Source organism: Macaca thibetana, chromosome X (genome assembly GCF_024542745.1).
Source record: "Macaca thibetana thibetana isolate TM-01 chromosome X, ASM2454274v1, whole genome shotgun sequence".
Lineage (NCBI taxonomy): Eukaryota > Metazoa > Chordata > Mammalia > Primates > Cercopithecidae > Macaca > Macaca thibetana.
The window spans coordinates 104,205,251-104,226,792 of record NC_065598.1 but is presented as its reverse complement, the minus strand read 5'-3'; the positions used below and the strand labels follow the sequence as shown (position 1 = coordinate 104,226,792).

At 35.2% G+C, this 21,542-nt stretch overlaps 2 protein-coding genes across 7 annotated transcripts in view; one reads left to right on the top strand and one right to left on the bottom strand.

Annotated features, from left to right (window-relative positions):
- COL4A5 (collagen type IV alpha 5 chain) overlaps positions 1–21,542 on the bottom strand; it is a 269,789-nt gene that overhangs the window by 130,778 nt on the left and 117,469 nt on the right. For all 6 annotated transcript variants that reach the window (XR_007722723.1, XM_050777164.1, XM_050777166.1 and 3 more), the window contains 7 exons: positions 15,808–15,897; positions 11,056–11,100; positions 6,656–6,700; positions 6,508–6,570; positions 3,916–3,969; positions 3,545–3,571; positions 1,741–1,821 (listed from right to left, as the gene is read on the bottom strand). Coding sequence is in view for 5 of the 6 variants with exons in the window: in XM_050777164.1 (XP_050633121.1) it covers positions 1,741–1,821; positions 3,545–3,571; positions 3,916–3,969; positions 6,508–6,570; positions 6,656–6,700; positions 11,056–11,100; positions 15,808–15,897 (405 nt within the window). In the remaining variant the exon portion in view is untranslated. The remainder of the gene's footprint in view (positions 1–1,740; positions 1,822–3,544; positions 3,572–3,915; positions 3,970–6,507; positions 6,571–6,655; positions 6,701–11,055; positions 11,101–15,807; positions 15,898–21,542) is intronic.
- The window catches only part of COL4A6 (collagen type IV alpha 6 chain), a 415,076-nt gene continuing 410,254 nt past the window's right edge, over positions 16,721–21,542 (top strand). Inside the window, exon 1 of the mRNA XM_050777161.1 lies at positions 16,721–16,968. The gene's annotated coding sequence lies outside the window, so the exon portion shown is untranslated. The remainder of the gene's footprint in view (positions 16,969–21,542) is intronic.

Here is a 21,542-nt window from a genome sequence, read left to right as displayed (position 1 = left end):
ACAAATAATAAGGAAAATTTACAAAATAAAGTGATAAAGGTATGCATTTAGTTGGGGCTTTTATGCTATAAATGAGAAGGGAAAGGCTAGTACTTTCAAGATAGCTTCTCTAATTTAAAAATAGATAAGATTAAAGACAGAGGGAAATAAGAGTAACTGGGATAAATTATAAGAGAATGATACAAGTGTTATGGAATAATTTGGCATGTTAAAAACCGAAAATTTGGCCTAAAATCTAGCAATTCTATAGTTAGATATAAATCATGGATTTTTTTGTAATGAAAAAATTGTGGGCTTGGCACAGAGGCTCACACCTGTAATCCTAACTAATACTTTGGGAGGCCTAAACAGGAGGATCGCTTGAGCTCAGATATTTGAGACCAGCCTTGGAAACATGGTGAGACCTTGTCTCCACGAAAAATTTTAAAAAGTAGCCAGGTGTGGTGATGTGCACCTGTGGTCCCAGCTACTCAGGAAGCTGAGGTGGGAGGATTGCTTAAGCCCAGGAGGTCGAGACTGCAGTGAGCCATGATCATGCCACTGCACTCCTTTCTGGGCAAGAGTGCAAGATGCTATCTCAAAACAACAACAACAACAACAAACACCACATAAAACAAAAAACACCAAATTGTAGTATGTTCACAAATGGAAAGTTATATGAAAGTGAAACTGAGTGAACTAAAGCCATATCCAATAATATGGATGAATCTTAGCATATCAAGTAGAAAAAGTAAGTTGCAGAAAACTACATAAATATTACATTATTTTATAAAGCAAAACTAAATATTCTATTACTTAGAAATATATGCATATATAATAAAGCTATTTTTAAGGCACAGTGGAAAACTCAGGAGGGTAGCTATGTCTTGGGGCAAAGCAGAAGGATTTGGTTACCAAGGGACACACAGGTTGATTAAAAATCATTTGTAATTTTCCAGCTCTTAAATGTTGTTCACTTTATAGTTATGCTTCATAACATACGTATATTTTGCATGTATTCTGTTGTATTTTCAAATATTACTTCATAACAATTTATAAAATATAAAGGGCAAGATTGAGTGAATTTTAAAAACTGTGGATGGGTGATATCAAGTAAGAAATGAGAAGGTAGCTAATGAAAAAAGTCCCCAGTCTTGTATCTTAGTGATAAACTACCAGAAAGTTTTGATTTTTTATTTTGGGCAAAGGAATCAATTATCATGAAATATAAACCCTGAGAAATTGACCTCCTAATCTACATTCGAAAGTTACTGCTCTCTCTATGCATGTTTTCTACAGGCTAAAATTTTTTTCTTAAGATTACATTTGATGTTCACTATGCATAAACTGTATTCCTTCAGCCTTCAAAATATGTTCATATGTTATGCATAACTGATAGTGTTACAAATGATATATTTTAATATATTCAATGGGACACCCATACTTTTTATTTTTAATTAGGTCTTTTGTAAATGTACAAAAGACCCTACTGCTCTCCACAGTACAAGAATAAGAATATAGAACCCTATTTCTGCTGCCAATCCCCAAAAAACTGGATAGAAAAGCAAAAGAATGAAGCAGATGTTAAAATTCTCCCTGGTCCAGATTGCTTTTATTTTCAGGTAGAAAGTACATGTAATGTCTAGTAAACATCTGATGATAATTTTTACGACAAAAACAGAGGGTACTAAAGGTTGAGGGATTGTTGTAATCTTTTGGTTTAATCAATATAGCAAAAAAAGAAAATCACCGGATACTTACTTGTATTCCAGGAGGACCTGGATATCCTGGATTACCCTTTGGTCCTGGCAGTGATGACATAATTATACTACCTGGTTCACCCTAAAAGAAGCCATCAATGGAAGTTCTAAGACACAGTTATTATACATGAAAACCAGCAAACCACAAAAATGATCTGAAGATTCAATTTGTAACAGAGATGTACTAAAAGATTAGGCCATCTCAGTAATAAAAAACTTTTAAAGGAAAATGAGGAAGTGGCCAGAGTACACTGAAGAACAGTAGATTTATTAAGAGTGTAGTACCTTCAGTTACTCGTAAAAAATACGTAGTAAATATTAAGTATTTGCCAACAACTGTGGTAGGTTCTGGGTAATCAGTAATAGAGAAGATAAACAAGGCCTCTGTTCTCATAAAGCTAACAATATAATGGGAAAATACAGACCCTAATATGTAAAAATATAAGATGACAACATCAAGGGCTGCGAATATTAAGGGCTATGAAGAAAAATATGTGGTACAATAATTGAAAAAAAACTAGTGGAGAAAATTACTTTAGTTTGGGTAGTCAAAGAAGGGCAATCTGTGAAGGTAACATTCAGCCTGAGACTTGAAGGATAATGAGTCATTCAGGTAAAGACAGGAGGAAGAATATTTGGCAAAGTAAACCATATACACGAAAGACTCCAAAAGCAAAACGTTTGGCATATCCCAATAACTAAATGCAGACTGATGTGGTCAGTGAGCTAAAGGATAAGTTTAGTGGTTTAAGATAGGGCTGTCAATGTAGGCAAGGACCAGAGCATGCAGTTCTTACAAACAAACTATGGACTTTACCTTAGATACACAGTAGAAAGTCCTTGAAGATTTATAAGCAGGGAGATTAAATTATCAATTAACACTTTAAAAACATCATTCTTGGTTGCTTTGTAAAGAATAAAACAGGAGGGGAGGTAAGGATGGAGCAGTAGTGAAAAAAAGAGACTAGATAAGAGGTTATTGCAGTAATCAAGATGAGACATTATGACTAACGTGGTAATAGTGGAAATGAAGAAAAGTGGATGAATTTAAGATGCCTTTTATAGGCACACTTAGTGTTTAGTGATGGAATTGAATGAGGAGGTGTGTGAAAGAATGGAAAATATAAATGTTAACTTCCGGGTTTTGAGATCATGTAAAAGTGTACATAACATATAGAGATGTAAATCTGAGATACGAGGAGCCAGAGGGAGGAGCAGGTTTATTTTGTGGGTGGGTTTACTTGGAACATGTGGAGATGTCAGAGAGGCTGATGAATACACATAGCTAACTCAGAAGAAAAGTCTGATTTGGTATTCAGTAACTAGATAGTAATCAATAATATGGGCATTAATAATATTTCTGGGAAGAAGGAGTACAGACTGTGACCTGATGCTTGATGGGCATAAAAGAATGAGCTTACATAAAAGACTGCAGAATAACCAGAGGTGCAGAAGAAAAATCAGGAAAGGACAGTGTAACAGAAGCCAGGGAAAAAAATAATTCTACAGAGAGTAGGTGGTCAACTGTATCAAAGTGTAAGAAGATGAAGACTTAAAGTGTCAGAAAAGAAACTCAAGTCTAATATACACATTTTCAAGTGTATCAGCACATACAAGGTACTTAAAGCCATGGGAACACAGGAGACTACTTGTAAGTTTACAAGCTTACAAGCTTGTAAGTTTATACCTGCACAACTTCTAAAACATCAATTTTAAGACAGAAGTTTGAGTCATTATCCTATTGAAGTTGCGGGCTATCCTAATATTTTATTCAAAACATTCGTTCCCCAGGATGAGATGCTTACCTTCATACCTGGGATCCCAGGGGGTCCCTATTATTAAAAAGAAAAAGGATTATTTTGTATGTATGAGAGAGAAACAAGTCAATTACAGAATGCTTTCTAAATAGAGTATAAACTGAGTAGACTGCTGTAGCATCATTTCTGAATAGGATATATCTTAGGATACTTAGAGGTGACATTTATATACATATAAAATTCTTGCTTTTGCCCAGCAGAAAGCTATATTACCAACTTCTTTTTGAAACATTTTCCTCTAGTTTATTACTTTAAAATGTATTACTTTGTTCCACATGAATGCACTGGGCTTTCTCACTACATGTCTGCTTCTTTTGTTAATTCCTGTGTTCATCATAATCCCAAATTTTATAACTTACTGGAGGACCCTGTAAACCGGGAAAACCGGGACTGCCTGGAAATCCACGTTCTCCCTAGAAGGAGTTAAAAATAAAGAGCATGGAGGAACAAGAAACAAAGAATAACTATACCATCAAGATATGATTTCTTGAAAAGATTTCTGTAAAAGCCATTTTGAAACATACCAGATTGCCAAAAAGTTCATTAGCCTTCACTTTCCAATTACTTCAGTATCAACTATCCATATCAATTCAACTTTTATCCCAATTCATCCATCCCAATCAGAAGCAAAGAAAAAAAATCATCCACCTCAGTTCTTTTCTTCCAACAAAGACATTTTGAGACAATCACGCCACAAATTCCTACCATCACATTTAATAGTTAATGATCTGCCCCAATTTCCTGCCCATGTGTTATATAGATTCTTACTTTAACTGCTCTATTACATTTTTCTTTTATCATAAACGATTTCAAATTATTTTTGTAAAGGGGAAAAGATGGTAAGAAAGAAGGCCATTAATATCACCAAGAGGACAATAATAGCAATAGTTCTAGCAATTGCAGGTCATTATGTTTTCTAGGCACCCAGTACTAATATGGACACTTGGTTTAGAAAACAAAAGCTGAAATTGTTGAAGAACACCAAAGCAACCTCATTTCAAATACCTATATGCCATGGTAATCCTAGAAACAACTTCATCAGAAGGTTTGAAAGAATAAAATTACTACTGTTGTGTCTTTGTGAGTCCAATACCCTTCTCTCCACCTTGTTGCACATGGGAAAAGTAGGTCCCGAGAGAAAGGAAGTGGCCTAGACATCAAGTTTAAAAGAGAGAAAAAGAAAAAAACCTATATATTGTGGCTCCAACTTTAAAGTTCATTCTTTTACTTACATAGTAAGAAATGTAAGAAAAGCATTCAGACTTAAAATATGCATAATAAAACAATTTAATTTGTTTAAAGTTTGTTACTCACATAATTGGAAGCCTGAAACACAAGTTAATCAATGCTCCCTTTAATCATATAGCACACTGTCCTGATTATAGATACACTGGGCCTTCAAATTTGAAACTTTGGCTAGTGGTCTGTTTGTTGCTTAAAGCACACTGGCAAAAATAAGTAAGTATATAAAAATAAACAAATAACCAGACAAGGCACAAAAATTTAGTCCAATTTAACATGAAATGTATCAGGTAAACTAACTCCACATTGGTCTTATTACTTTAAGGTTGCCCTAGCTAAAATGAAGAACATGATTGGTCCTCACAAATCCCAAATTTAAAAAATTATTATTAACAAGGGTTACATTGACCTGAAGAAATATTGGAGATGAAAAGAACTGTACTGCCTCAAGTATATAGTACAGTAATTATCACAAAATATGGCCATTGTAATGCAAAATAGTTTGTTCGAGTTATTTTAAAAATATGCCCTATATAAAATCTGACATATGCCATTAGTTAGAAAGATCTGGCCAGGCGCAGTGGCTCACACCTGTAGTCCCAGCACTTTGAGAGGTCAAGGCGGGTGGATCAAGAGGTCAGGAGTTTGAGACCAGCCTGACCAACATGGTGAAACCACATCTCTACTAAAAATACCAAAAAAATTAGTTGGGCATTGTGGCACATGCCTGTAATCCCAGCTGCTCAGGAAGCTGAGGCAGGAGTATCACTTGAATCCGGGAGGCAGAGGTTGCAGTGAGCCAAGATCATGCCATTGCACTCCAGCATAGGCAACAGAGCAAGACTCCGTCTCAAAAAACAAAACAAAACGAAACAAAGAAAGAAGGATCTAAGGTATTTTATGAATAGTTTTACAGAATATTATGTGAAAAACAGAAAATACCAAAAGAAAATACAGAGAATAACAATATATTGCATTAACCTAAAGGAAAAGGAGAAAGGGGAGGGAATAAGAATTGGTTATAATATGTAAGCTTACAAAAAGAGCAAAATTTCCTCATTTTTTCTTGCTATCTATTACTTTATATTCAATCCAACAGTTGACTAAAGAGAAGAAACATTGGATCAGAAACAAAAAGTTTGCCGTATCTAAAGTTACGGTTATTTAAAATTGTTAAACGTATCATCTTTGCCGATGAAGAAGTTTCAGGTTTCATACTGACGGTTTATAGTAAAAATGGATGTGCTGCATTACATATAATTTTTTAAGATTTTTCTTAAGGAAGTTATTTGGTGTGTTAAAAAAACTTAAAAACATGAAATATTTGAAAACATAAATTGTACCTAGGTTTTTAATAATGGCAAAGCAAATGAATGACATTCAGAAGTGTTACTTTCAACAACTGATATAATATTTGAAACATATATGTCCTAATTCTGTTTTAATTCTCATTCTACTTTATGCTAAAGCCAAAAAAGGATTTGGTAAGTAATCTTCAACCCAATGCAACATCCCACCTAATTATAAATGTTTAATGAAATTATTGATAGTTCAATATATAGAAAATTATAGTCAGAGCATACTTTATGTAATATCCTAGACCTGAAGCCACTATATCCCTTCTTCTACATTCTTCATATTGATTTCTTTAGGTTTTTAAGTTAATTATTGTCAAGTATACTACCTAAGATTAAGTGGATGGATCTCACCTTGGTTCCATTGCATCCAGGAATACCTTGAGGTCCTGGGGCCCCATCATGGCCTGGCATTCCCTTTGAAAAGCAACACAACACATGTATAATATGTCTTAGATTACTTTTCAAGAGGTTTCAAACTAAAAAGTGAAATGCTACTTACAGGAAGACCTGGTGTCCCTGGAAATCCAGGAAGTCCAGGAGGACCCTATAAGAAGAAATAAAATCCTTAAACTAAATGACAACCAATAACAATAAAATAATATCCTACCTAAGGATATTATGAAAATTATTTTAGAATAGATTTGGAAAAAATGTGTCTCACTATTTATTACCACTCATTGTTCTTTGAAACATTAGAGAAAAATCTCTTATATGTGTTTAAAAGTCTCTTTTATTGAAAACTATAAAAGAAACTTCAATTCGAGGGAGTATTGTCTTCATTGCACTTATTAGGAGGAGGCAAATTCGTGGATGAAATGTCTCTTCTAACAGATAAAGATCTCCCAGGTTTGTGATGAAAAATTAATTCAGCAGGGGATGGGGGAGGAGCAAATATATTGCCCCTGAAGACATTAACAGTGATCACTCCCAAAATCCTTAAATTTCTCTGTCATGATTGGCAAAAATACAAGTTTGACAATATTCTCTGTAGCTGAGGCTATGGTGAAAAAGTATTCTCATATACTGCTAATGAAGATTCATACGCTGTGGAGGGAAATTTGGAAATATCTAGCAAAGTTACCCATGCATTTGCCTTTTGACCTAGCATTTCACTTCTAAGAATCTATCCTGAAGATACCCTAGAAATTATGAAACAAAATATGAGAAACAAAGTTAACAACTGCAGCATTCTTATAGCTAAAGTTTAGAAACAATCACATAACCAGTTACAGTTAAAATTAGAAACAACTTGATACGGTTTGGCTGTGTCCCCAACGAAATCTCATCTTGAATTGTAGCTCCCATAATTCCCCCATGTTGTGGGAGGGACCCGGTGGGAGATAATTGAATCATGGGGGTAGTTTCCCCATACTGTTCTTGTGGTAGTAAGTCTCACAAAATCTGATGGTTTTATAAGGAGTTTCCCCTTTTGTTTGGCTCTCATTTTCTCTTGCCTGCTGCCATGTATGATGTCCCTTTGCTCTTCTTTCATCTTCTGCCATGATTGTGAGGCTTCCTGAGCCATGTGGAACTGTTAGTCCATTAAACTTCTTTCCTTTATAAATTACCTAGTCTTGGGTATGTCTTTATAAGCAGTGTGAGAACAGACTAATACACAACTCAAATGACCACCAACAGGAACATGACTAAATAAATTATGGCACATTCACATCATGTAAAACTATGATTACTGTGTAAAAACTAATGATTACCTCTCAAAGGAAGATTAAAACACTAGGGAAATGGCAAGAAAGAAAGGGAAGCATCTCTGACTACACCTTGTTTTATAAAACCACACAGACATTTTAAATAATTTAAAAATTTTTTAAAAGGAAATCATTAAAAATGAAAAATAAATTGGATCCAGTGTACCTAAGTTTCAAGTTGTTGACAAAACCATATAGAGAAAAGAATTACTTCAAGTGCCTTTCATCAAACGTGGTGTCTTGACTGTAATTCTTTAGCAAAACTGGTCAATTCAAAGGGGAAAATCCCAGCAAATAAATAATTAATGGCTCTCAAGAATCCTATTATCACTATTAAAATTTAAATTGTCATTTTGTTAAATTATACATTGTTATTTTGAAGCATATTAATAAGAAATTACATTTATGTTATTAGGAATGAACATTTTCACCTCAACAGAGAGAGAGATGAGGGGGAGAGATAATAAGTATACAAAACCTTTCTTAATTTTAAATTGCAATTGGAAGTAATAATATGAACTCATGTTAATTTTCTCTTAAAAATACATATTTCCACTGAGAAGACATTGAAACAATGACAAATCCAGTAGCAATAAAGACCCGTAACATTCAGACTGTGGTATCTAAATCACATTTTTCACTAAAAAGAACCTGGAATCAGAGATATGGCCCATTTCAGATCTAAAGGGAAAATGCAAAGGATGAGCCTGAAAGAGCTTGCTGTGCCAAAAAGCAAGAAGTTATCAAAGATCAGTGGAGTTTTCTGAAAAGAACACAGGACAGGAGTCAACTTTAAAAGGCTTTCACAGGCAAAAGATGGGACAAACTGGCCTTCAAAAAAATGACTACAATTGATTGAAACACACAAATTCCATGTGCATATGATGAAAACAAAAAGTCAAAGAACTTTCCTTGATGACCACTTGAAGTTTCTGGTGTAGCAACTCATCCTTATTAGAATTCCAGCTAATAAATGAATGATTAATAGAATTTTAAAAATCAGCATCTTGCAAGTCTGAACAAAATAATGACCATCCATGGGTGCCAAATCATTAGTGTAAGTTGACAGGGAAATTTTTGATGGCAGAATCAGGCTAATGTTATCTGAGAATACTGATCAAACCTAACATCAAAAAAAAAAAAAAGAATAGCCTGATATTCATGCTGCATAAGGTTATTCAATAGTTAGGTTCACAACACTACCTATAAAGTATACTTTTTCTATTTTCTTTAATGTTATTGCAGTATGATTTACATACAGCAAAATATACCAATCTTAAGTGTACAATTCTGTACTCCCAGAAAGTTCTTTAGTGCCTCTTCCAAGGCAACCTGAAATTTGCAAGAAATATGGGGGACAGAGGAACAATTTAAATGACATCATGAAGAAACAAATCAGCCAAATCCAGAATGTGGAACGCAGTACAATGACCCAGTTTTTCTGATGGCATAATAAAACAAGTTTAATAAACAGCAACCCAAAGCAATACATGGAACTTGCTTGGGTCTAAGTTGAATAAACCATTATAAAAGGACATCTTTCAGACAACTGGGGAAAACTGAATGTGCACTGAACGTCAGAGTACTGAAAAACTATTCCTAATGTTTAAAGGTATGATGATGGTTTAGTTGTTATGTGGTTGTTAGTTAGAGGGGCATGCTGAAGTTTTCATTGGTAGAATGAATGATGCAAGGGATTTACCTTAAAATATTCCAAAAAATAAAGAGGTAAGGTATATGTTAAACAAAACTATCAAAATGTTGTTAATTTTTGAAGCTGGGTGATGAGTTCATGGGGGGTCATTATACTATATGCTCTGTACATTTGTATATTTTTATCAGTTTCCACAATAATGTCTTCAAAATTCTCCATGTCAAGAATTGTCTGTGAGCTGACACCTGAGGATGCAGAAACTATCAGGCCACCTATTCCCAAGAACTGGAGTTCTAGTTGAGGGACATGGAGTATCAAAGCACTCTCAAACACCTGCAATGAGAACTGAGAAAACAGCCAATTCTTTTTAGTCTAAATAGTGCTTAGAATATAGAACATAGTTAATGTTAACTATAGGGATATTAAAAATTATTTTTATTATTATAAAGAGCTTTAATAGTATATTGATATCAATTTTTACAGAAAAATAAAGAATTATGTCTGCTGAAATAAACTAAGGGTTTTGAGTTTCTTCCCTGCTTTTCCAGTACCCTATCCGTATCAGTCATAAGATGCACACAAGGCAAGCTACATGCTTTTAAGAAGTATATAGCAAATATAATATTTTTAATGTTTGTAAAATTTATACATCTACTAAATTTCTGAAGATCAAATGGTTAGCTTTGTCACACATGTAAACATGCTATGTCACCAATTATGTATTTTATTTTCAAATTAGGGAGCTTCATCAATCTATGAACACGGTATTTCAGAGCTAAAAGGGACCTTGGAGATTGTTCTGTTTAGCTCTCTAACTTAACAAATGAAGAAGCTGAGGTTCAGAAAATGTGATTTTTTAAAAGCCAGTACTATTTTTTAAACTACAGTTTCCTCTCAGTTGTAAAATACACGGTAAGACATATGTCAACTTAAAAGCTTTTGAGAAAAAATTATACTAAATGTACATTTCAATTTTGAGATGCATCCTTACTTTTCAGAGCCTCAAGACTTGAAAAGTCACGCACGTTAGATTTGAAGAAATGCAGTATTCCAAAATAGTTATTCTTTAATATAGTGGTTTTAACTAAACTTATTCTCTTCCAGATACACAAAAGAATGATAATGTTTATACATGGTACACTAGGAGTATATACAGTCTGAGGTAACCAGCCTTCTGGACCTAGGCTGAGATAATCACACCAGTTAGGAAGTTCTGGTTTAAACCAACTATATGATACAGATTTTTAATTAAACGACAAACTTTAGAATTCAGGACTTTCATAATTCTCAACCATAAGCTACTTTAAAATCATTTTATATTAAATAGACATATATATATACACATATATATAATAGCTATCAAAATACTAAAGAAGGGTTAGTTACAGACACATACCAACTCTTAAATGTAATTTTTTGAAGACTGTATTTATCTTCCTGCCTTTTAATATGGGTCTTTTCCAACTGTCTCATAATATTTCATTGTTCTTTATCTGTTTCCACCAACAAAGTATTTGATATAGAGAAAATACTACTTACTCTGATTCCTTTTGGTCCTGGTGGCCCTGGAATTCCATCATCACCCTGAAAAATGCAATATTTTTAGTTTTTTCCTTCAAAAAAGTCCTCAAATAACTAATTTTCAATCATAAAATAGGAGATTTAAACTACTGCAAACATCTGTGAAAGTTAGTGAAAAACTTATACACCCAAGGAAGAAGCAATTACTATTGAGACTGAAAGCATTGAGGTAAATTGTATGACCCCAAATAAGAAAGGCCTTTATTTCCTGAGAAGGAAATCGCTGACATATGAATGTAACTTTATACCTATAAAGTTAATTATGAATCATACAAGAAAACAAAGATAAAATATTGATACAGTCATTCTCCAAATTATTTATAAACAAAATAGGAGCTGAAAATCTGGTCAGTTACCACATTATGTTAATCTGCTTGCCATGCTTGTATAATGAGCATCATCTCTGAGCCCAAATATGTGCTGTTCTTGAATCTGCTGTTTTTAAACCTCTGCTTTGTTTTATAATGCACTTTGTATTGGCATAGCTTAAGAACGATTTAAAAAGAACCATAAACTTTCCTTTCTAGCTGTCAGTTCCATACAAAAGAACCTACCCATGTGTGTATGTTAATATATGTACCCATTTCTAGTCACAACCACATTACTGAGAATTGAGTCTTACCTCACTGAGTTTTCATTAACTATTTTCTTTAAAAAATCGGAATTAAAAAACCTAATTCTGCTCCAAGGAAAAGGAACTTTTAAAAGCAAAAAATTGAAACCTACCTAAATAATTATCAACAGGGGACTAGCTTAATAATTTATGGTTTATATGTACACAATGTTAACTTATGGTTTATATATACAATGAAATACAACGCAGTTATACAAAATGAGGAAGTTCTGTATATATTGATAATATGATGTCTACAATGTATATTAAATTAAAAACAAAGGTCAAACTGTGTGTTCAATGTGCTACTATTTTACAAACAAAGGTTGTTAAAGTGTGTGTGCATAAGTCAGGGACTAATGGACACAGGTGAAAAGCAGAACTTTAATTGTATACCCTCTTAATTTATTTTGAATGACATGAACATACTGCCTATCAAAAATTAACTAAATTTGATTTTTTAGAATAAAAAAACCTTTGGAAAATTACGAGTGTACAGATTAAAGAATAATCCTACAAGTTTTTTGACTTAGTATATATGTTAACATACACATGTACCAGAATACCCAATCACATAAAGGGTATAAGTTCAGCTGTTCGGGGAAACATGGAGTCATACTGGACATAGAAGCACACAATGCTTCAAATTCAGAATCCTGAAAGTTTAGAAAGCAGTTTACCTTCTCTCTTTTCAGATAATTGAAATGAAATCACAAAAAAAAATTGGACTGCTTTCTAAACTTAACCTGCATACAAGCACACCTTTATAAATGATCATGTTATTGTAGAATAGTCCTAGTTAATACTAAATTATTTCAAAGGAGTTCTAATTTAGGTAACTTATTTTAATTGAACACAAATCTTTATTAAAACTGCCATCTCTCAGCAAGCATGGGGTGCAAGAAACTCAGTCCCTAATCCCAAGTAAACTTAGATACAAGAAATGTAACTTTTCCTGTAGCTTAACTTAATTCTCTTCCAAAATGCCTATTTCTATAACATGGCTGAAGTTTAATCTCAGTCCATTGGAGTTGCCACTTCATTTTCACAAGATCGTGTCTCAGTTTTGGATAACTTAACTAGTTCCAATATGTTGAGGAGTGCTACGGTCTAGTCCAAGCTGGTATTCATTGAGTTGTTCCATGCCAATAGGATGCATGGATTGCTGCCGAGTTAGTGCTCAATTCCATCCACTTGACTCTGTCAGATATCTCTGATACTTCTGTGCTACTCCTGGGTGCACAAGAATCATTCTGTTGCTCTTGCTCTTGATGTGCCATTAGAGACAGGAAATTCAGTTGAGTAGTTCATCTACCAAAATTGTATGCAGACATTTAGGGTCCTGCTGTTTTCTAAGTACTAAAGTTCTACTTGAGAAATTTAGCACAGGTCCCTTCTGCTCTTAAATCTAACAAAACTACCTGATGTACTGCTATCCTCCCAGAGATCATGACCAACATTCTCCCAAAATCTAAGCTCTGATTATAGTTAAGTGTTAAAAAGTATTCATGCATTTAAATTAATTTTCTCCGTTTATTGGAAAGACTACTTAGTAAGTATCCATTTGATTTCCTTAATACTCTAACAACATGATGTACCAACATTATATAAAATAATAAAATTAAGAAAAAGGGTTTTAAGCCAGTTTTCCTTTCCAGGCAAATGATCAGAAGTAGTCCTTTCATATATCAATTCACCAGTCTACCTAATACAGATGGAAAAAGGCACTCAGCCAAAAGAGTCATTTAAAAAAAAAACCCAGAAAATTATCTGAGTCTTAAGTTCACTATTGTCTCTTCCAATTCCATATCTTAATATGCACATTGAGATGCTATTGTTGTTCATGATATGGGACAGACTGCCCACATGGCAGTCAATGGACAGAGTCCCCACAACTGATAGGTTGAGACTACCTCCAGATCCATGAGCTGATCCATGGGGCTGGAGGGTAGGGATCTAACCTCTCTTCCCTTTCTCCCACAGACTAACCTTGTGACTTCCACCTTACTAAATTCATTGATTGCCTGTCCCATGTAGTTTACACGACTCTGATTTTGACAAACTAATGTATATGTCACCTTATCGCTGAACCCTGCAGATAAACATCTGATTGCTGCGCTGCTATTACGAATGGACACTTCTCTAAACATGGACCATTTTAGTACTTCAGGTACCCTAACTTTATTACATTGAACCTGATAGACTGCAACAATTGTCTCTGATACCACAGGAACAAAATACCTCCTCAGATGTCAACTCACTCCTGTCCCATATGGTAGTAATTGAATTATCTGGGAAAAGGGACATATGATCTGTCATTGGAGCCATTTTGGCCTCGATGGTGGTGGCAATTTATTTCTCTATTCCTGCCTCCACCTTACAAAAATATTTCAATTTCATTCAAGTACTCTGCCCACCAGGAGGGACTTCTGTCTGGTTGATCCCCATGGTAACCAATGATTCTTACATTCCCAGAACTGTGTGCACTCTTCTTGGGATATTATTTCTTTTGTAAAAATCAGGCCTTCAACATTCCTACCAATGTAACATACATAATAGGACATTGATAAGAGATAACTCAAATATTCAAAATAGTCCCTCTCATTAAGCATAAAACATTACATAAAACAAAATGAGAACTCCAAAACTACATAGACTCCGGTTATTCAGGAGAATTGCCAGCTGGCATTACCTACGGTCTACTCATGGGAATACTCCAGACAACTTTTCTCACTGTCAGCGTCACTCAGTTAGGAAAGGTTGTTCACAACCTGTCTTTGACCCTCGCTGAGGTCATTAATGACACTGCTTTGGAAACAAAGCAGACTAGCCTCAACTCCTTGGCCCATGTAGTGTTAGCTAACCATAAAGCCCTTAACTGCCTGCTGGCCAATTTTGAGGGGTCTCTGTGATTGCCAGCACCTCATATTGTACCTAGATCCATGAAAACTGGCAAAGTAGAACAGTCCATCATAAGACTTAAGAAAAAAACCTCCTGGCTCTCTAACATAGATCAAGTGGGCTATGGGACATCTATTATTGGTTTGGCAATAGCTGGGGCTCATGCTTACATGCAGTTCTCCAAGCAGGCCTGATCATCCTGCTTAGAATATCATGACCATAATCTACTGTGGCCTCAGACATTATCCTGTTTTTGACAGAGTCCTTTAAAGCCCAACCCATTCAGGTCCATGGTGGGGCAGCTTATGTTTCTCACTCAGGTCCTGAAAAATTAAGGTATGGAACTGGGAATATGGCTCTTGTCTAAACACCTATGACTGTTTGGGTCCAACCAAAGTCCTCTTGGTAAGCCTCATAAGGGACAGCTACTCTCCACATAGCAGACTTGGTGCACAGCTAATGCACTGCAATCTCTGAAGTGAGTATCAGTTAAAGATTCAGGCTCCCATGGCTGGCTGTGCTCAACCGCATTTCTGCATTTAAAGGCCTCTTTTGGTGGAGACCTTCTTATGGGAGGAGAAAGAAACCATAAAAATACTTTTTCTGCACTCTGACTCAGTACTTTTCCACTCCTAGCTCTTCTCCTTCTCCCACCCTGCCCCTGGGTCCATACAACTGCAGGAGCTTTTCGTTCTGAGCTCCCTCAGCAGTCAAATGATTTCCAACATCTGTGCTGATCCATCTGACCTTTGCTGGTGATGCACCATGGGGACAAATAGAACAGTGGGGGAGTCAGCACTTTCTCCAGTTTAACTTTCCGCTTATAATATTGCAGTAAGTGAGTAAAGGTTTGACTGTTACTTTCATTTTGGCTTCTTGTCTTAATCAGCTACTCTAACAACTGGCAGTTCAGCTCTCTCCAGCTCAGTTAAGCTCTTGACAGAACTTAATTTTGGTGAAGGCAGTCAATAACTACATAAAATCAACAGCATCTTCCAAAAGCATCTGAACATGGCAGTAATATTTAGTTTTTTAACAAAATACAATAAAGTACAGACTGCCTGCCATTCCATTGTTTCATTTACGTATTAGTTTCTGGCTATAATTCAGTAACTTTTTAGTTGATGTGACACCTAGTCCCACATTTAAGATGACTTAATTCATCTGGCATTACTGGTTGGCAACATGATACATACCTTTTGTCCCCGAGGCCCTGGAGGCCCTTCTGGACCTGGAAATCCAGGTAATCCTGGGTGTCCTTCCAAACCTGGAAACCCTCTCTCTCCCTGAAATTAAATGAGAATGAAAGGTAAGGTCATTTGTGAATTTTCAAGCACAGGCATAGTTGAGATTCAAAAAGATCACATGACTATCTAGACAAAACTAACTTAATTTAATTATGCAAATTCACAGTATCTACTAACATGAGAAAACCTCTTAAGATGTGAGGGGGGAAAACATAAACCCTCTGGAAATTATATCATATATGGTAATCTCTTTCTTTCTTGTAAAAAGCATATCAGAAATGAAATGAGATTTAAACATACTGACATCAAGAGTTTAACAGGGAAGATAGCAATAAATCCAGGAAACTAGATCTGTAAGGGTTACATTAAATAAGTATGGAGCAGGGAAGGGTAAAAGGAAACCATCAGACAAGTTCCCAGGCTTGAAATTAACCAGAAAAAAACCTTCAGAACATCAAAACTTTCATTACCTTTTCTAATTGTAAAATTAATACTAAAAAGGAATACACATTCACTGTAGAAAACAAAAGTATATAGAAAACACCACCATTAATTCCTTTACTCAGAATAATTACCTCAATTATGACTCACGTCTGAGTTCCAACTGCAGCCTTTATCATCACCAGGACAGGAGGACTGCCTGTCTACCAGTGAGGACCCACCATATCTTATCAGCACCTTTACAGTAGGGTTGCCTGATGTGAATATCTGTACAGCCAGAAAGGTGGGGTAGCAGAGCCAGCATGTGTACTAATGGTATTTAGATTAACATATTAGGGTTAGGTAATCTGCATACAGCCAATCCTAGTAAGGGTATAAACTCCAACACTAGGGGATCCAGTTACACAAAGATAATTCATCACTATGAAGTTTAAGAATGCCGAAGGCTCACAGCTTCATGGCACATGCTCCCAACTACGGGGCTACAAGTAGTTCCTCTACTTTCCTAAGGCTTGAAGGCTGTCTCTGGTCAGACCTCATTCTGGGAACCCTCTTAACAGATCCTACCCACAGTGACAGCCTGGACAGCACCTGAGAAAGAGAAAGCATCCATATCTACTAGGTGACTGACTAATGGGCCATTGAAGACACATATCTCTAGAGGTTAAGGTACAGCAGACTTTTATTTCTACTCTGAAAGTGTGTGTGTGTGTGTTTTGTAAGTACTAAGTTTAGTCTAAAAACCCTAGATGATTTTGTGCTGAATAATTCAATAATCATCCTATAATAAATACAAGTACTTTGAAAAGACTACTTCTGGTCAGTTTCCAGTAGACGGAAATATTCCTGTACTTTTGACAATAATTATTGCTGACATATTACTACATTTCTTATTTTCTAGACATATATCTCTTTGCTGTTTTAATTAGTGATTAAATTATGATAATTTAGTATTCATTAACCTCAACACAACTGTTTTTAAGGAAATAAAACAAGGGGAAGAAATTAAGTTTTAAAATTTTTAGAGCTAGATTCCCTCAAATTATTACTGGCAGAGCTAGTAGTAGAAATCTGATCACAAATTACAGTCAGAAAGAAAGTACAAAGGAAAAAAAATCTAGTTACAGTAGATTTTCATGAAAGGAAAACAGGTACATTTTGGGATCCCAGTTGGTATTTAGAGCATATCTCTGCCAAAACTGGGGGATAATACTTGAAGAAAGTCATGTTTTCTCAGAAGCAAAACTGCTATCTCGCCTACAGATAAGAGAGGAATAAGCTAAAAATTTTAAGTGGAGGTGCTAAAAAGCTTAATTTTGTTGATACTAATAAAACCATATACCTATAAATGATATATCCTGAAATCTCCTTGCACTACAGTCAAATAATATCATGGTCTATCTAGCAGAGTGAGCAATATTATAGTAAAGAAAAGAGAAGGGCAACCACCAGACAGTAGCAAAAGGAATTCAAAAATCAATACCAGAGCCTTTGAAAGGTACTAAGGTTACTAAGTAGAAACTATAGAAGCCTTGAGCAAGGATGTGGTGGGGGTGGGATCCTCCATCTAATTCCTAATGCTGATGCCACTGACAGAGGCACACTTGGTTTAGTTAATGTTTGATTGTGACACAGATTTTATATTTTTAACTGGTTAACTTGATCTCATCAGGGGTCTAGCAAGTTTTCTTTGTTTAGCAATGTGCACTTGGAGACATTCCTTTCAGGGAAATCTAGATGTTTTATTTCTATGTTAAAAACATTTTAAAAGCAGTTTTCCTGAAGTATAATTAACATACAATAAATCATACATATGTAGAGTACACTATTTTAAAAGTTTGGGGGTTTTTTGTTTGTTTTGGGGGGTGGTTATTTGAGACAGGATCTCACCTTGTTGCACAGGCTGGAGTGCTGTGGCACAAACACAGCTCACTGCAGCCTAGACCTCCTGGGCTCAGGTGATCCTCCCAGCTCAGCCTCCCTGAGTAGCTGGAACTACAAGTGTGTGCCATTATGCCCAGCCAATTTTTATATCTTTTGTAGAGACAGGGTTTCACCATGTTACCCAGGTTGGTATCAAACTCCTGGGCTCAAGCAATCCACCTGCCTCAGCCTCTCAAAGTGCTGGGATTACAGGTGTCAGCCACCATGCCTGGCCAAAAGTTTTGACACATATATACACCAGTGAAACTGATTTGGCTCTGGATTCTCACCCAAATCTCATCTCGAGTTGTATACCACATAATCGCCAAGTGTTGAGGGAGGAACCTGGTGGGAGATGACTGGATCATGGAGCCAGTTTCCCCGACACTGTTCTCCTGATAGTGAGTGGGTTCTCACAAGATCTGATGGTTTTGTAATGGGCTCTTCCCTCTCTGCTCCTCACTCTTCTCTCTCCTGCTGCCTTGTGAAGAAGGTGCCCACTTCCCCTAAGCCTTCTGCCATGACTGTAAGTTTCCTGAGGTCGCCCAGCCATGCGGAACTGTGAGTCAATTAAACTTCCTTTGTTTATAAATTACCCAGTCTTGAGTATTTCTTTATAGCAGCGCAAAGATGGACTAATACAGAAACCATTACCACAATCAAAATAATGAGCATAGTCAATCCATTACAGAAGCTTCTTTGTGCCCATATCTTCCTTATTCCTATACCCATCTCCCTACTCCTACCCACCCCAGGCCATGAGAGATCTGCTTTCTGTCACTGTAGATTAATTTGCATTTTCTAGAATTTTATATAAATAGAATTATAAAGAATGTACTCTTTTTGTCTAACTTTTCACTCAGCATAATTACTTGGAGATTCAAACTTGTTGTGGTGAATATCAGTAATTCATTACTGTTTATTATTGAGTAGTATTCCATTGTAGAGATATACTGCAATGTGTTGATTCATTTACCTGTTGATGGGAAGTTGAGTTGTTTCCCGTTTCTGGCTATTACAAATAAAGCTACTATGAATATCCATGTACAAGATTTACATAGGCATATGCTTTGATGTCTCATGGGTAAATGTTTAGGAATCAACAGGGTCATATAATAGGTGTTTAACATTTTATGAAATTGCCAAACTTTGTAGACCATTTTCCACTTATACCAATAATCTATAATTGTTCCAGTTGCTTCCACATTCTCATCTATACTTGCTTTGGCTAAAAGTTATTATTAGATATTCTAGTAGGTTTATGGTGGTATCTCATTGTGGTTTTCTCTTGCATTTCCCTAATTAACAATGTTAAGCATCTTTTCATGTATCTATTTGCCATCTATATATCTGCTTTTATTAAGTGTCAAAATATTCTTCCAATTTTTTTATAATTAAATTTTATTTGGAGCTGTTTGTTTTATTATTAAATTTTTAGAGTTCTTTATATATTCTGGATACAAGTCTTTTATCAGATATGTAATTTGCAAATATTATTTTTCCTGGACTGTGAATTATCTTTTTATTCTTTTAACAGTACTTTTAGAGGAGAACAAGTTTTTACTTTTGAGGAAATACAACTTAACAGTATTTTCTTTGGTGGATCGTGTTTTTGATGTCACATCTATTCTCAAATTGGAAAAGAAAAACAAAAACAGATGTCTTTTAATGGATGGATGGTTAAACAAACTTTGGCAGATCCATACCATGGAATACTAAGCAATAAAAAGGAAATAACTATTGATACATGCAGTAACTTGGATGCTTCTCAAAGGAATTATGCAGAGTGACAAAAGCCAGTCTTACAAAGGCACGTACTTTATGATTCCACTTGTATAACAGTTCTTTTTTACCTGTTTTTAGGTTCAGGGGATACAGGTGCAGGTTTGTTACATGGGTAAATTGCATGTCACTGAGTTTTGGAATACAAATGATCCCATCACCCAGGTAGTGAGTGTCATACCTGATAGGCAGTTTTTCAACAGTCTCCCCCTTATCTTCCCCCACTAGTAGTCTCCAGTGTCTATTGCTACCATCTTTATTTCCATGTGTACTCAGTATTTAGCTCCCACTTATAAGTGAGAACATGTGGTATTTGGTTTTCTGTTCCTGCCTTAATTAGCTAAGAATAATGGCTTCCAGTTGCATCCATGCTGCTGCAAAGGACATGACTTCATTCTTTTTTATGGCTGCATACTGTTTCATTGTGTATATGTAGCACATTTTCTTTAGTCCACTAATGATGGGCATCTAGGTTGATTCCATCTTTGCTATTGTGAATAGTGCTGTGATGAGCATATGAGTGTATGTGTCTCTTCAGTAGAACAGTTGCTTTTCCTTTGGGTATACACCTAGTACTGAGATTGCTGGGTTGAATGGAAATTCTGTTTTAAGTTCTTTAAAAAATCTCCAAACTGCTTTCTACAGTGGCTGAACTGATTAAAGAATCTCCAAACTGATTTCTACAGTGGCTGAACTAATTCAAATTTACACCAACAATGTACAAGAATTCTCTTTTCTCTGCAACCTCACCAACATCTGTTATTTTTTAAATTTTTTAATAATAGCCATTTTAACTGAGATAATGGTATCTCATTATGACTTTAATTTGCATTTCTCTGATGGTTAGTGATATTGAGAATTTTTTCACATATTTGTTGCCCATATGTATGTCTTCTTTTGAGAAGTATATGTTCATGTCCTTTGCCCATTTTAGAAATTTTTTTTTTGCTTGTTGAATTGTTTAAGTTCCTTATAGATTCTGGACATTAGACCTTTTTTGGATGCATAGTTTGTAAATATTTTTGCACATTCTGTAGGCTGTCGGTTTACTCTGTTGATAGTTTCTTTTGCTATACTCTTTTGTTTATTTTGTTATTTTGCTCTTTAGTTTAATAAGGTCACACTTGTCAATTTTTGTTTTGTTGAACTTGCTTTAGGGAACTTTGTCATAAATCATTTCCCAAGGACAATGTCTAGAATGGTATTTCCTACGTTTTCTTCTAGGATTTTTATAGTTTGAGGTCTTACACGTCAGTCTTTAATCCATCTTGAGTTAATTTTTGTATATGGTGAAAGGGAGGGGTCCGATTTCATTCTTCTACATATGGCTAGTCAGTTATCACAGCACCATTTATTGAATAGGGAATTATTTCCTCATTGCTCATAAAACTGATTTTTCTTTACTGATCTTAGTTTGTTGGTTTTGTTTATTCTGTGATCTTTCTAAACTCACTTATAAGTTTTAGGAGTATTTTAGCATATGTCATAACATTTTCTCCACTGACAAATCATATCGTCATCAAAAAAACAAAAAATAT